This window comes from Dromaius novaehollandiae, chromosome 4 (assembly GCF_036370855.1).
Source record: "Dromaius novaehollandiae isolate bDroNov1 chromosome 4, bDroNov1.hap1, whole genome shotgun sequence".
Lineage (NCBI taxonomy): Eukaryota > Metazoa > Chordata > Aves > Casuariiformes > Dromaiidae > Dromaius > Dromaius novaehollandiae.
The window spans coordinates 77,842,573-77,858,805 of NC_088101.1; the positions used below are offsets into that span (position 1 = coordinate 77,842,573).

At 36.3% G+C, this 16,233-nt stretch overlaps 1 protein-coding gene across 3 annotated transcripts in view; it reads right to left on the reverse strand.

Moving 5' to 3' along the window:
- Positions 1-537: 537 nt before the first annotated feature.
- The window catches only part of GRK4 (G protein-coupled receptor kinase 4), a 43,401-nt gene continuing 27,705 nt past the window's right edge, over positions 538-16,233 (reverse strand). For 2 of the 3 annotated variants that reach the window (XM_026112697.2, XM_064511498.1), the window contains 7 exons: positions 12,918-12,955; positions 10,271-10,360; positions 9,522-9,730; positions 8,510-8,647; positions 7,797-7,934; positions 6,724-6,846; positions 538-5,118 (listed from right to left, as the gene is read on the reverse strand). In XM_026112697.2, the coding sequence (XP_025968482.1) occupies positions 5,065-5,118; positions 6,724-6,846; positions 7,797-7,934; positions 8,510-8,647; positions 9,522-9,730; positions 10,271-10,360; positions 12,918-12,955 (790 nt within the window). In that variant the 3' untranslated portion in view covers positions 538-5,064. Of the gene's footprint in view, positions 5,119-6,723; positions 6,847-7,796; positions 7,935-8,501; positions 8,648-9,521; positions 9,731-10,270; positions 10,361-12,917; positions 12,956-16,233 lie in introns of those variants that run through there. The other variant, XR_003261146.2, reaches the window with a different exon arrangement.

Sequence of the window (16,233 nt, forward strand, 5' to 3'; positions counted from 1 at the left end):
TTACAAACTTATAGTGAAAACTGTTGCATAAAAAGAACAGTTTTGAAAATGGAGATATACAAACAGCTTATTGTTGAAAAGCATTCAAAAAAAAAAGTCCGACTAATGTCAAGCTGTAAATTCTCTCAAAAAGTGACGTCTGGGTATTTTCCTTTGATTGTGGACAATTCAGTATCTATAAGACTGATCACAAGCAGAGCTACAGCTACTATCAGTCTTGCATTCACATTCATAGTGTTAGCACAATAAATGTATTAATGAAAAACAGACAATCACCATAATTCTCTATTTTCACACCAAAATGTATGCAAAAACTAGAAATCAGACCAAGAATTTAGGTATCAACTGAGTAAATACAACAGAGCTAGAGTACTGTCTCCTGGATCTGACAGTCTTACCTTGGCAAAGAACTTAAAACATAAAATATACATTTTCTATTTCAACAAATTGTGAATTAAAAAAACCCACAATTTTTCCATTATCTATCTCAGTTGCCATGAGAGACATGGTGAATAAATCAGGTTAGACAATAATACATGTGATTTAGACATGCGGCAGTGTTTTGCTTTTATTTCAGGAATAACAAATGCTAGAACATCCAGGAAAACAGCTCATACAAGAACAATTCAGTGGTTTGGAAAAACTATAAGCAACACATCATAGCCATCAAAATGGTTATACTCGGAAAGAATTCTCATGCTCTCAACACATATAAAACACGTGAGAAATTACCTATGTGTCATGTGCAAAACAAATAAGTTACACCAGATGGACAATTACAAAATTAAAAAAAAAAAAAAAAAAGACATACATACAGCAGAAGAGACATCAACAACACCAAACAAAGATCATTCAAAAAAATAAAAAGACCCCCCACACACACCCCTCAAAACATAAAAAGAAGCACATAAATTTAGCTTGAAGATGTTCTCCATTACAGTTTTAAAATAATTCCAATTTGTGAGTACTTAGAAGTACTTTCTGGAAATCAACACTAAAACAGAGGTGATAAATCCAATGTTAAATTATTATAATACTAAATAGTAAACCATAGTGAAATAATACTACTTCTGTTGACTTATTTTCAATAACTTGTAAACAATATTTTGGATTTTATAAATGACAGTGAGAAATACCTTCCATCTGTATTGTTTGAAAATAATTGAAGCGCATTCTAAAAATTGGTTTTTGCCTTCAGATCTACTGTTCTAAGAATAATTTTAAAAAGACACAGCATTTTTAACTAAAAGTTAAGGTTGGACAATAGCTATCTCCTTGTTACTGAGATACCATAGTTCTTCTATTTCTATTGTGCAGTAATTATTTAAGTGCTCATTTTTTTTAAACAGGGGCTGTTTTGATGTTGTTATAATCCAGAAACATGATGCCATCATTATTATGAACACTACCTCTACAAAAAAAAGTTAACGTTTTTATAGAAAGAAAACAACCCTGAGGCATGAAGATTTAATTCTGTTGGTCACAACATTGAAAAGTAAACTAATAAGATACTCTTATGTTGTTTCACAGTTTCTGAATTTTGAGCTAAATATATAATAGATTCATGAGGTATGCACAAGCAAATGCTAAGACTTACACACAAAAATGCTTGGAAACAAACCACAAATAATCGATCTCATACAAGTAACTCCACAGAATTCCATAAATTTTATCCTATTTTGTACCAGGAGAACAAAGCAGTCAAGCTGTTGGATTGTCACATTGCTATTAAAGTGTTTTAAGACATGGATCTTGAATCTGAATTAATGGAGGTATAATGAAGTCACACTACATGAGAAGAATGTCTTTTTTACAGCTTCATGAAAATAAAAGGTTATATAATTAGTAAACACAACCTACTGCCTTCTCCTTTCTTTGTCTCAGTTATGTATCCTCCAAAAATCAAGAGCAAACTTCTTTTTAAATTTTATCACACCACACTTTCAAGTGCCCTCCTCTCTCCTTCCCTGTTCCCCAATTTCAAAGTTCATCTCCAAGATGCTAATACTCTACTAAAGATATTTAACCAGTATTACTTGCCTTAGATTAAATGGCGTAGCATTTTAGTCTCTGTGTATTGTATAATGAGAGTCATGTTGGTCCTTCCAGCTTCTTGCCTTTTCTAATTCACTAAGGAATTTACATTAGATACCATATAGTCATTATTATGTGGTTATATTTCTTTTCTTACTGACAATACTGTAATACTTTGACACCTGCACTGGTGGTGACAGATTTAATGTATTTATTCCCTATCTATGTAATAAAGTTGGTAAATTGTACAAGAAGTTAGGTCATACTCATCAAATGGAGATAAAAGAGACAAATTTATAGTGAAAAAATGCCAACTTAAACCTACTGGAAAAAAACCAGAATTTAGGTCCTAATCCTGCAAACATGTAGTTACTCAAAAAACAAAAATAGTTTCCAGAACATCAGGAACAACTTGGGGACTGAACCTAAGTAAAGCTTCATTAAAAAGCAAAACAACTTTCTTGCATGGTCCAAATTCCCTGTCAAAAGAAGCAGAGGTAAAAAGAATTTAAGGAGCAATCTCTTAGGAGCAACTGTCCTCTTCTCTTTATCTAGTCCATTTTCTTCACAGGTCCCTGGAGAAACAGCGTTAAACTTCAACACTCCAAAATGGGGGTGGGGTGTTAATTTGATCTTTTTAGTCAAAATCCCACCCCCTCCAATATGGAAAGAACACTTTGAAAAACCATGAAAAATATAAAATTGGAATTCCTTTATTTGTCAGTAATTCCTGTACTTTCTTCATAAAAAGTACTCAGCTTGCGTCCATGGTATTCTTGTCCAAATTTCAAGTTGCTGTAAGCAGGCACTAAATCCAGGCTGTCAGTTCATATGTCTAGTATTAATACTATCGCCTTTGTCTCAGCACAGAAAACCTAAGGTCTTACAAAATTACACCACTTTATCAGAAAAACATGATTGCTTTTCCAAATGATAAGTATTTAAAAGAAACACTTCTGCTCCTTTTCTATGCCCCCTTCCAATCTCTTTAGAGTCCTTCTATTATTGTGGTACATAACAAAGATGGTCAGGTCAGACCATGCCAGCTCATGGGCTCACACACATAATGGTTCTAGCCAGCATCCTTATTTCAGATATTTCCCTATCAAGTCTCCCATTACTTGATTGCTGCATCAGATTCTCTGTAATCCAGTAATTTATTCAAACCCTCCTCTTTCCTATTTCTCCCTTTGTATTTTCTACAATAGTCACTTTCCAGTCCTCTGTGCTGCCTTCAACATCAGGAAAAATGTACTGAAAGCATAAGAAAACAGTCTCTTTCCTCATCCCTATGGTACAGTAGTCAAGAGGAGCAATTTCAGATAGACACCAGCTCAGGCCCTGTAGCATTCTGTAAAACTGCTTTTTTTCCAACTTTTTTCAAATTCCAGCCCTTTAAAACACTAGAGAGACAGTATTGTGAATTAAAACCTGACAATAAGCTCGACTATCAGTTGCATCTTGTGAGCTTCTCAGAAGTAGTTTAGGTTTCTCCCAATGGGTGTGTGGATCACAAGCAGAAAGCTACTGAGGTAGAAGGATATCCAGTTGTTCTGTGCATATAATACATGTGCAGTCTGGTTGGTGCCCTGGAGATTTGCAAGGAAAAAAAAAAAGCTCAGTGGAGACAATGTTTGGAATATAGAACAGAATATGAAACAAAAATCATGTCTCCAACTCCAAGAACATTCCATTGTATTTCTAAAGTCCCTAATTCAAAATTTTAAAACAGAAGAGGATCTTAATGGAACAGTGACAGACATTTCTAACATCAATGAAAGGTGTTCCCTAAATTTATTCTCACACACAGCTGAATAGTTTTACCTGAAATTTCAAAGAATAAAAAGGAGGAAATACTTGGCATACTTCAAGCCCACAAGACTGGAAATCTGACAAGCTTCCAAGCAACTGGAAACAGTCTTTTACCAATGAGTATCAGGTAATCTTAACTAAAACCATCAATATCAGCTCCACATCTGCATTAAGCAATCATTAAAAGCAGGTTAATGTTTAATTTTTTAAAGGCTATAAGAAAAGATTATTTACATAATTAATTTGATACTCAACACTACTTTGTCCTTCCCTCAGTGGCAGTGATCACCATCAATTCTGTAACATGAGATATTACAACATGATAATGAGAGAGGCAGGTAGTAAATAGTAAGATGAGACCATGCTTTCTGTTTTAACCCATTATAACACTGTAACCTTCTACAGCATGGAGTTGTAAACAGTTTTGTTTACAGAAAAAAAATAAAATAAAAGGGAGTCCTCACAGGTAAAAGAAACCCTTTTAGTAAAAGCAGCAAGGTACTCAAAATATAGTTACTTATAAAATTGGCATGAGTCTACTTGCATGGTCCATACCCAGAAACTGTATGGAGAAGATGTGTGGATGGGAAGGTAAGAGGAGTATGCAATACAGTCTGCTACAAGATTAAGCTAAATGTCCAGAATTCTATCTATAAGTAGGTACAGATTCAAGACAGTCTTCAGATATAAACAATAAAGAACATTTCACAATAACAGGTCACAGTGCATGGAATTCCTTTTTTTCCCCTTAGCAGTTTGAGAGATGTTAGATAATAGCACTGCTGTGCTGCCAGATAATAGCAGAATTATGAAATTTTTCAGTACAGCAATTTTGCTGTTAAGAATACTGTAAAGATCCTAACAAACAAGAAATAGTGCTTGCGAAGAGTCTTACCAGGAGCATACAAAGTCAAGTTACATTTATGCCGCAATTATTATCTCTGTGCTTTAAAATCCTTTTAAGTATTTCTAGATTCATTCCACTGGAAAAAAAAATAAAATCAAGATACAAATACATACAGAAACACACATTCACTCAAGTGGCACTCACTGCTTTTTGTACAGTTATGCTTTAGTGAAAATATACATCTTAAAACAAATGAAGTACAAATGTACAAAAATCCTTGAACTCAGATAAAAAATATATATAATACACTTTGCTACAGAGATATAAAACATTCAAAGTTCATTCATCCTTTCTGATGATAGCAAAATCATTTAAAGTCTGGAGGACTCCTGTTCATCATCACTGCAATCAGATTTAAAACAGACCTGCAAGAGAAGACAAAGTGACAATTTAGCTGCAGAACTGGTACTTTTATTGGTCTACGTGTTTTGTGGGACAGGGAAGGGTTTGGGGTTTTGGCTCCTTTCCAGCACTTTTTGATCCATAGCTAAATATCCATACCTAAAATGCTTTAGGAATATCAAAGGAAACCACAACTCAACCCAAACCTCGAGTCCTTAAAACTCCATTTAACCTTAGGTTCTTACCTTCTCTTAATGATTTCACAGGGCAATTAACTGCAATTTTAATATTTCAAAAGCAACTGAGGGCTCTCCAGCCATATTAAATTTTTAAAGGACTCTTTCTCAATACAAAAAACTGTATCTCAGAACAGTTTTGGTCTAAACTCTGATGATTCAGTGTGATGGGACAACAGAAAGACATAAGTTTTAGCTGTAGCTATGTGACATTATTAGTACATTTACCAATTCCCTTACTATAAATGGGAAAAAATGAATTCAGAGAGGCAAACTAAAAATGGCAGTATTGTTATACATTCCATTAGCAACGTAACGTTTTACAGGGAAGAATTACCAGCTGATAACAAAAATTACCATCATGCAATTTTAATACATGGCCCTGTTACGGCTACTTAAGGATATGCTCCTAGCAATTTTAAATAATTACATTTCTACTTGTAAGCAAAAGTAATTTCTACAGAAGTGTTCTTTACTGGAATATAATCATGTATCTCAAGATAATTCCACTAAGTGCAGGCATACTGAGCAAGCAGAATTGTGTATGACATCTTCAACTGGAACAAAAAAGAACCACCCTAACAAATAGCCTATTTCTCATCATCTATAAGCAAGTACACTACCTCTCATGCCTTTTAGATGGTAAAAAATTTTGAATTCAATTCTTACACTTCTAAATGTTTATTAAGAAATACAAGCTATGCATGTATGAAAAGGCTGTGCATTATCAGAAACTATGGAAGCATACAGTATGCTGTTGTTTTGGTGATGGCATTAAACTTCCTAATATATTTTAGCATTTGTTTCGTAACACTTCACACTTATTCATTTAGGGGATATCTTTGTTTAGTTTATACCCTGGAATGATGCACTGGCAGTCCAGCTTTCTAACGGAGCAAGCACAATGAGTTGTGCTGTCCAGTCACGCTTGCTTCTGAGTTGGTTAGTCAGGCTCAGCCAAGTTTTCCACAGAGGGACCTTATTTAAATTTGAAGACACCTCCCCGGAAGTTTCATAGAAGCCCGCAAATAGGTAAGGAGCAAGACCCAAATTAATATCTTCAGGGAGGAAAGATCTACAGCTCAGCTGTTAACAGCTAGCTTGCCCCCAGATAACAGCTGGGCAACACAAAAGGAAGACAGAATGCTGACTAAGGAAAAAGTGGCTTGGGGAATGTGTAGATGGGCTACAGACTCGTGGTATTATAGGAATTGCCACAGTTTCTGAAAGGGAGTGCAAGACAAAGTCATAATAAACCAGATTTCACTAGCTTCAGTATTCAAAGAGCAACTTCTTTTTCCTGTCATAAAATACTTTTTAAAACTGTTAAAACTGATTGGATGTTAAGGTTTTATTGGTAATTTTCTTACAAAGGAAAAGAAATATCCTTACCTCTCCACTGAAAAGTCTGTGAAAAAAGCCTCTCTTTTGTTTAGGAGACCTCTCTCTGTCTGGTGACACAGTACCATCAGTTTCATATGCATTGATATCTTCAAAGCATCCTGTTTCAATCATCTGTGAAAAGATATGAAATATAAACACAATCCCCTCAGATGTGTTCTGTTTATCATCTATTTACTCTGGCTGGGTTCTTCTAACAAATGTATCAGTTACACCTTTATGCTTCTCAAACTACACCACTCACAGAACCACATGGAGGAAGGCACAAAGTCTATACTAAACCTTCTTGTGCACCCAGAGAACTAACAAACAGTACTATCATGAAAGCAAGCACTAAGATGGCCCCTCACTTTAGTAAGGTATTTCTACAGCTCATGATGCAATAAGCAGAAGCTTTTTAGAAGCAGAAGTGGATTTACTCTGTGCCTTGTTAAATATTAGATATTCCTCTCTTCTATTCTGCTGATTTTGGAACAGTCTCATATAATAAATATGAACATGGTTATTTATAACCTGGACTGAACTTTATTAATAAACATGACACTGAGTAAGAAGAAATCTATGCAGAATCCTAGAGTGCTCATTCATTAGTCAGTTGAAAAAGTCTTAAGACAAAGTTTGCCTTAACTGATGTTGAATAGAAGTAGTCTGGAAACCTCAGAAAAGGTGAATCTTCAGTTCTGTATTATGTATCATTCACATATTCTATTGGTATACAGGCATAAAACACTGAAGCAGCAGCTAGCACTGAGCCAATTTGCTTTTGTATTAGTTTGAATAGTATTCTGTCCCCCTCCCATGAACAGCAACACTCAGTATCATGGTACAAGAACAAGGAAAATGTGCTCATACAGCATACAGAACTGTATCAGCATCAGTATCTACAGTGACAAGATGCCACATTCCATTTTACATAAATTCAGAGTAGTCCTGAAGTCCCTTGGCATAGAAATCTAAAGCAGAAACTTCTTCAGGTATCTCATTGAGAAAGTTAACATTGTAACTATCTCCCTCATTAACTCTTATTGTTGTGCAAAAAAGAATAACCACTGAAATATACATACCTCATTTTGCCAAGGGATTGAGACACAACCCGTAACAAATTTGGAATAAAAGTCATCATCTGTAGTATCCAGGTTCACTCCTTTTACTGTTGAGAACTGTTCTATGTCCAGCACATCTTTACAATACACCGCACGTGGCTGCAGTACAATACAAGACTGCTTCATTAAAGTTCCCCTCCTCACCCCCCCAAGATGAGAATAGGGGGTGAGATTTTTGCAATTTTATATTTCACATTGCTGATCACCAAGTTGCACTATAGTACACAGCAATAATGCAAAAGCTTAAAGTATTTGTCATAAGGCACCTGAGAAGTTCAATCCATCTTGCAGATACAGAAAGAGCATGCAACTTAATCTGTAGACTTCTTAGTGGTTTTCAAAATTCATTTGTCCTTTGTCACCTCCCTTTCAACTCCACAGCAACTTGTTCAAGGCTAATCTTTATTTGTTCAGCACCTAAGCTGGGGAAGTAGGGTTCTAATGGCTAAGAAATCAGCTACAAAGCCCCGTAGAGCAATACCACTATTGCAAACTGTTTTCTGATTTTCTCAGACAAAATGCCACAAAAAATCTAGCCATCATTAGCTAACATGGCATTCTGCTGCCAATTTAACTAACTTTTAAGGTTTCTCTGGAGTTCATAAGATTATGATACAGAATTATGACAGTTCATGCCTTTTTAGATACTAATCAAATCTGTCTCACCTACTTACATCTGGCAAGAACGGAGGTTCTAACATGTTAGCTTCCAGCCTCTTGAAATTAATATTCTTGAAAATAGGATGTTGTTTTACAACAGCAGCTCCATCTTCAGTGCAACCCAGTCTATCCCCTGGATTTTTGGCAAGTAACTGCAAAGATAAGAGTAAAAAGGCTGATGCACTGATATCATCCCAGAATTAAACTTTTTATATTGAAAGACTCTGTATAAAGATTTTTTTTTTTAATTTGGTTACTTGGCCTTTTATAAGACTAATTTTCTCATGCTATCAAAATGAACTGAAAATCCAAACTACAACAGCAGTCTAGTAGCATAAAGATTTTCAGTATCCAAACAAACAAAAACCCAGCAACAACAACAAAAATAAACAAACATCCCCCCTGAAAAGCAGACCATTATTTATTCAGGAAGTACACATTATATCCAAAGATACATGAAGATATTTTAATCAATGCCAGGCTGAACAGATTTTGCAGTATGTTAAACTTTGCTTTCATGAAATACAGATTTATGTTTATTTCAATGGGTTTAAGTAATCTACATATTTTCCATAAAATATTAAAAAGAATAACCTTTCTTTCTGTATAGGCGTGTTACCTATAACAAGCTGCTGTCTTGTACAGACTCTTTAACACAAGAGAACTAGTATACTACTCTGCCATCTCCCCTTATACAGTATCAAAGTTGAGCGTGCTATTGTACTACGATCATGTGTGGTACAAATGAGTACTGCATGTAAAACATGCCATTTTTCACAAGAATTAAAAAAATTAATTTATACAGCCTTTCTTCAACTTGAAAAAAGTTCTGAATTCTCCAAGTTTGATAACATAACTGAACAATTAATGGGTTCTCACAAATTCCTATCTGAACTAGAGAAAGATTTAAGAACTTTTACTCCGCATCACCCCAGCGTTTTCAATAGAAGATGTTAAAATAAAACAGTTCAGCTCTTAGAAAGGACTAGAAATTTAATTTTCAAACCTCTACGCCTCTTCACCCACCATCCTGCAGATGGATTTTGCCTCCTCTGAGAACTTGTCTGAATATGTTTCCTGGTCTTCCTTTACTCTCCGGTCAATCTCATCCCGTTTGACCCTTTCCTTATGCTTCCTGAATGGAGACTGTCCTTCAATCATTTCATAAATCAAGCACCCAAGACCCCACCAATCAGGGCTGAAGGTATACTTTTCATTTTTGAGCACTTCTGGAGCTAAAAAACAAACCAAAGAAATCCCATGAAGATTTATTTTAAATTAGTTAAATACTGAAAGACTCCCAGGTAGTCTTCTGGCACTGTGCAAAGATTCTTTGTACCCTGTATAAGTGTTAATTTCTACAGTGAGGATTCTGTGGATATCCAACAGAAGCACTGAAGTTCTTTACTGCTTAAGATCCATATTGTTTACAAATTAAGAATGAAGTTTTTCCAAAGTATCAAGAAAAATTCAAGTGTCAGCATCACAAGAAATAGGCTGCTTATCTGTGACCCTAAATTTCCATGAACCTCAACAGAAATTAGGTGCTTTCTTAAAGTTCTACCTAAAGTTAATATTTCCAAAGTTAAGCTTAAATTTAATCAGAAGGCTGACAATTGACTACTAACATCTACCAGCACATAGTGTAACTTTTCTTCACGCAGTGTCCAACAACTAATCCGGATCTAATACAGTTCTTTGGACAAGTCATTCATATATTCACAGAAGTTTAACCAAACTTGCTGGTAAAACACAACTAAAGATATTTTACATACCCATGTAACCAACAGTCCCAACCCGCCCTCGGACCGTTTCTCCTTCTGGAATCTGCACAGCTAATCCAAGATCTGAAATTCTGATATGTCCTGTTTATGTTAAAACAAATTATAGATAGTCAGCAAATAATAAAGTGTCATCATGTTTAAAACAATTTCTCTAGCACACCTCATAAAAAAACCCCAACACATTAAAACATTCAGACACCACATAACACTAAATTTCTTTAACTTAACTAGAAAGGAGCGATTTATCAGTACTGCCCCCCCCCCTTTTTTTTGTGTAAAAAGGGAAGGGAAGACAGGCATAGATCTACTAACTGATTTCCTGAAGGTCATAGAGAAAGATTCACTGTCAAATATTCTATTCCTAGCTTTGGCATAGGCTGTGACTCTAAATTGAATAGGAATTATGACTGCTCATTTCGAGTTCTCTATTTACACACCAGACAATTGTATTTTTTCATTCTGTATTCCCCTACACCCACACATTTAGCTTTCTGACTTCCTAAAAAGCCATCAGCAGTTACTCCATTTATTCTTTATAGGAGAAAACTGTAGCCTATCCTGAGGTAGTTTCCCATAACAAAATACCCTAATAATGTCAAGTGCAAGTTGGAATTGTTATCCCCAATCCCCCGAAAAAGAAGTTTGCTAACCATAACCTATTTAGAATTTTTTTTAATTGTGAGATGTCAGTTCCATATTAGGATTTCCCCTTCTCATGAACCACTCAAGTGTAGATAACCTCAACTTTTATTTCACTTCGTAAATGAAAGCTTCTCAGGTTGACTACCTCTCCTATTATGCACGGCATTTATACTCGCTCCTGTAATGCAGAAGTAGTCTGGTGGACTATAATGAACAATAACGGCGAGATGGGAAAAGTCCATGAAGGACAATGGGAACAAGAGCTATAGTTTCCCACCAATACTTATATTCCCATGCACAGATATAGTTCATTGCTGAACAGACTCAACACAAAACAATTCAAGGCAGTAATTTTATTTGACACGATTCTAATGTAAAAATACATAACCTACTTTCTTAGTAAAAGTATAAAAGGCTAGGCAGAAAAAAGGAAAATTTCACTTTCCACTGAATTTTAAAATAAAAAACCTACCTATTATCTGCAGTAGCAAGATTCAGGGGAAAGAAATGCATACTTCTAATAATGGGTATGAGGACACAGACAATGTCGTTGACAGAATCCTCAGAGTCACAGAATAATTCAGGCTGAGAGGGACCTCAGGAGCTCTCTAGTCAAACCTCCTGATCAAGCAGGGTCAACTATGAGGTCAGCCCAGAGTGTTTAGGGCTTTTTTCGTTTAGGTCTAGAAAGCGTTCAAGCATGGAGACTGCACAACCTCCCTGGGTAGCCTGTTCCAATGCTCGACTGTCCTTTGCACATACTTTCTCTGTCTTCCAAAAAGCTCTACAGTATACTGTTGGGTAACAGTATATTAATTTCTACTTCACATGTGCTGGATAACCATAGGGCTGGGAGGCAGGGGGAGGAGGAAGGGAAAGACTGGAGAAAGCTAAGTGCCACTCCATATACTGCTTGGAAATAACTAAATACTCTTGAGTGCCAAATGCTATTTTAAATGAATTTGGATGCTCTTCTATTCTCTGACATCTGATGAACTCCTCTCACGTGCAGGATCTGAGCTCCTGAAGCGATTTTCTAATTAGTCCCCTCTGCTCTCTGGAACAAGATCAGAATGTCCTTGGCAGAGAGAAGGCATTCTAGTGCAGTCGTGTAAGGCTACATTTTTCTCAAAAAAGCCTTCAACTTTTGTAAGACATTACTGGAGAAAAAAACTTAAAGAATGCATTTGATGTCTAGCAAAGCTTTAGTTCCTGGAAGTGACTTGTTCCAAGCTTTTAAGAAATTTATCGTTCAGAACATCCTGACTTCAAAAATAATTTTTCTTCAGCTAAAATACTCAGCAATTACAAGAACAAACTCAGATGAAGCTTAGAAGAAGGTAAATGCTGCATCTGTTCTACAGTGAAGCCAAAAGATTCTGATAAGTTTCAGTCATTAAGGAAAATTAATTTCGCTTTTTGGAAGACAGAAAAACCCTACAAACATTTCTTCATACTGTTTATATTTCCTTGATTCTCTCCAGCCACATGTACACCACTGGCCGTCACACCTTCTGTTTTAGTCAAAAATGTAACAAGAGGCATAGAGATGCCTCAGTCAGTAAACCACTGATTTTTTTTTCCTCTTTATTGCTTAAAAACTAAGTAGAATTCTGGCACCATATTTGACAAGTGATGCTTCCATATTTGAGGATAAAAAAGAAAAAGTTTTATAAAAGTTTTAGCCATGTGAAATCAGGAGAGAGGTGGAAGGGGGAAAGAAGTAGCCATTCCAAGGATGGAAATCAACCCCTCAATACCACTTCTTCCTTCCTTCCTCTCCGCCCTAAAAAAAGCCCAACAATGCTTTCTACTACTCTTTTTAAAAAAGCAAGGGCAGTTTTTCTCTTTCCTAATTTAAGTACACTAAAATGTTAATATTTGTCAGTCAGGTCCCTGGTATTATAGAGAGACTGTTCAACTCCTTTGGTTTCTGACACAATATTTATCAGATTTTTAACTCCTGAACTGAAAATTAAAATTAAAGTTTACCTACCACAATCATCAAGGAGTATATTCTCAGGCTTCAAGTCTCTACAAATAAAACAGAATTTAAAAGGTCAATTATCCAGAGGCAAAATTACCAGCCATCATTGAGTGCAACTAATGCAAAACAAGACTTCTTAATAGAGTTCTCATTAGCTATGTTTTTTCCAGCTTCCATCAATAAACAAAAAGAGGTGTAAAGTTTGTAAAGTCAAGTATCTGTAACACAGTTTATCCATAAAACTCTTCAGATGTATTTTTCCCAACTCTCCATCCTATTTACATTATATCTATGATGGCAATTCATATTTCACAGATGAGAGACCTCCTCTACACAATGTGAAAATTCGATAGGAAGAACTGCCAACTTATACCTAAATTTGCGCTAAAAGGGCTCTCTCATGAAAGGTCCATGCAACCCCGCATCAGCAAAACAAGTCAGCACTTGCTGCAGTTTGATGCTGACCCCCTGCAGTATGCCATCCAAGGCCACCAGAGTATCAGTGAAAAGAGGAAATATTCATAAGACTTATTAAGACTAAGCATATGCTGAAATATCATTTATTCAAACCCAGCTCCTGCCCATAATTTGAGCATGCAGCTTCTAAAGCTTATTAAGCAGTTGTCTCTAGTTAGCATTCTTTGCAATCAACTTACGGGTAAGAGCATCTGAAGTTTTTCTGCTGTCAACATCAAAGTTTTGCGTGAAACATTCTTTAGCTATTAAAAACTAACAAGACTCAGGAAATAGTCAAAGGACAAATCATTCAGTGTTGCAATTCTGGACTTCATAAAAATCATCTCATACATTTTTAATTTAAGAACAAATGAAAAGAAAAAGCACAAATATGTTACGACAGGATCAGATTCCCCCCCACCAGGAAAATTTGGGTAGCCACTGAAGCTGACCAAGCAGCTCTTCAGAGGTCACTTCTAGGATTTACCCTCTGTCTGACTTTACTCAGAACATAAATAAATAAATAAATAAATAAATATTTCTATATCTTAATTGTGCCATGCATTACAGTGCCTGGGCTGCAACACAGTCTCTTAGATTTCCTCTACCATTAATAGCATGAGGTCAGACATGGACCTTATTTTTAAAGGGACATAGACCTTATTTTTTCCCCAACTCTCCATCCTATTTACATAATATTTACTAAGCAATTCGTATTTCACAGGTAAGAGACTTCCTCTACATATAATTAATTAAAAAAAACAAACAGTATTTGACCATATGTACAGTTGCAACAAGAACTCACATAAACAAGTAATTCATGTAAAAGCAGAAAACACTGAATAATGCAGAAACAACAGTTTTAGAAAGAATGAGTCTACGGTTTACACATTCAAAATGTTAGGGAAATATATACATATTATCAACGCGTACCATACTACCAATACATACAGATTTTTTGTGAACAAACATATGCATGTGTATGTTTGACTTTTTTTCCGAATATTGATAAATCCATATACTGAGGTATGGGTAATCATGTTGAAGTTTTATTACTTCATGAGATTAACTGTACAAAGAAGTCAACAAAATGCTTTCCTCCAAATACTTTAAAGTCTAAAAAGTCCCCATAATATTAATCACTTAACATTAGCTATAAGACTACAATATATTATGGAAGTCAAGAGAGACCAAAATCAAAAAAGTATCAAAGAGAAAGTGAAGTAAATTTAATTCAAGCTTTATGCAGAAACAAATCTACTTTAAAATACATCGTATACACTCAGGTTAAATCAAGCAAAAAATCTGCTTGCAAAGCAGACTTCCAACTCCAAGAAGGCTGATTAAAGCCTAACATGATACTTAATAGCAACAACTGCTCCTTAATGGAAACTAAATTCAATTCTGGCATGATTTTAGTCAATCAATAATCTGTCAATATTAAAGACATGCTGTAGCCAAAATTCCAGCTGTTGAATGCAATTAGTTTCTAGGCCTGGTGGTTCACAAGATGTCAGCTTTGGGAACAGGCAAGAGTCTGGCTATCAACCTGAGCTTTGGGATGGCAGTTTGGGCTATCAGCCTGCTCCCTCTCCCCTTCTGCCACCATGCAGAGGCCAAAGGCACAGTTTCTGCTGGAACACACAGGCTCCAGTCCTGTGCTCTGCAACAGGCTATGAGCTAGAGCTGGTAACCTAATTCTAGCCAGAGAGGCTCAGTTTTCCTTCCTGAAGCAGAGAAAAGGGAAGAACTGAAAAGGGCACAAAACTAAGAGCTTCACTGAAAGAAATGGATTAAAAAGTGATATACTTTATTTTAAGTTAATTAAACTAAACACACTCTGGTTCATTTTTGCTATAGCTTACATCAGCCATCCTACACAGAAAGTTTCTGGATAAAACATTCTGAAATAAGCAATAACACCCAGATTAACCAGAATTATTAGCATGGTTTATACATTTATTCAAAGATTCGCTGATGCAGGCTGGAATCTAATACTGTCACTGGACATACACTCCAGGGCATTTCACTGTAAAGATGTGTACTCTGAGCATCGGCAGCAGGCAGCCAAGGAGCTGCCCGGTTCATCCACAACAGCTTCAATAGGCCATAGGCAGGGAGGGAAAAAATACTTCTCCAAACAGCTTAACTGATAAAAAACGCTATCATTTTTCAGGAGTCAAGTATCTAAACTCCAATGATAAAACTTCAGCATTGGAGTGCTTTTTTGAAGCCAGGCATTTGTTCTCTGCTCCATCTCTCCCACCTAAATCTTGCTTTTTGCTCTAAGGATGATCAGGCTTTCGATGCAGCAGATGGATGAATAGCTCCACCGCTGCCCGTTCCTGGCTGCGTGTGTGCGCGAGTGTGTCAGCAGCATATGGCAAGCTACGGATCATTTCACAAGCTACCCCTGACCAAGTCGACCGGCTCCTTCCCTTCGACAGGGCAGCGCAGGGCCCTCCTCCCAGCTCTACACCTGCTCATTCAACCCCGCGGACCCTCGTGACTACCTTGCCTTGAACCCCGCTGTCAAAACGGCACAGCGGACTCCAGGCTCCTAAGGCCTGCTAGAAATACAGGAATGACTGGTACACTGACACATGAAACATAATAAAAATTGGTGTTAAAAGAGAGGAAAGCTAGGCCTAGTTTTTCCTCTTTGAGGGACTTTGCTACTGACGGTGACACAACCCAAATATAGTAACTATTAACATGACTGACTTATGCTGCCATTCCAGAACTGAAAAAACTAACAACTTCTATTGATTTTGGTTCTAGCTGCTGCCACTCATTGCACTGAGGATTTCTAGTGCAGAAGTGCTGATCTTCCCTTCCTCCACTGCCTTCAGAATATACTTATGCTGTG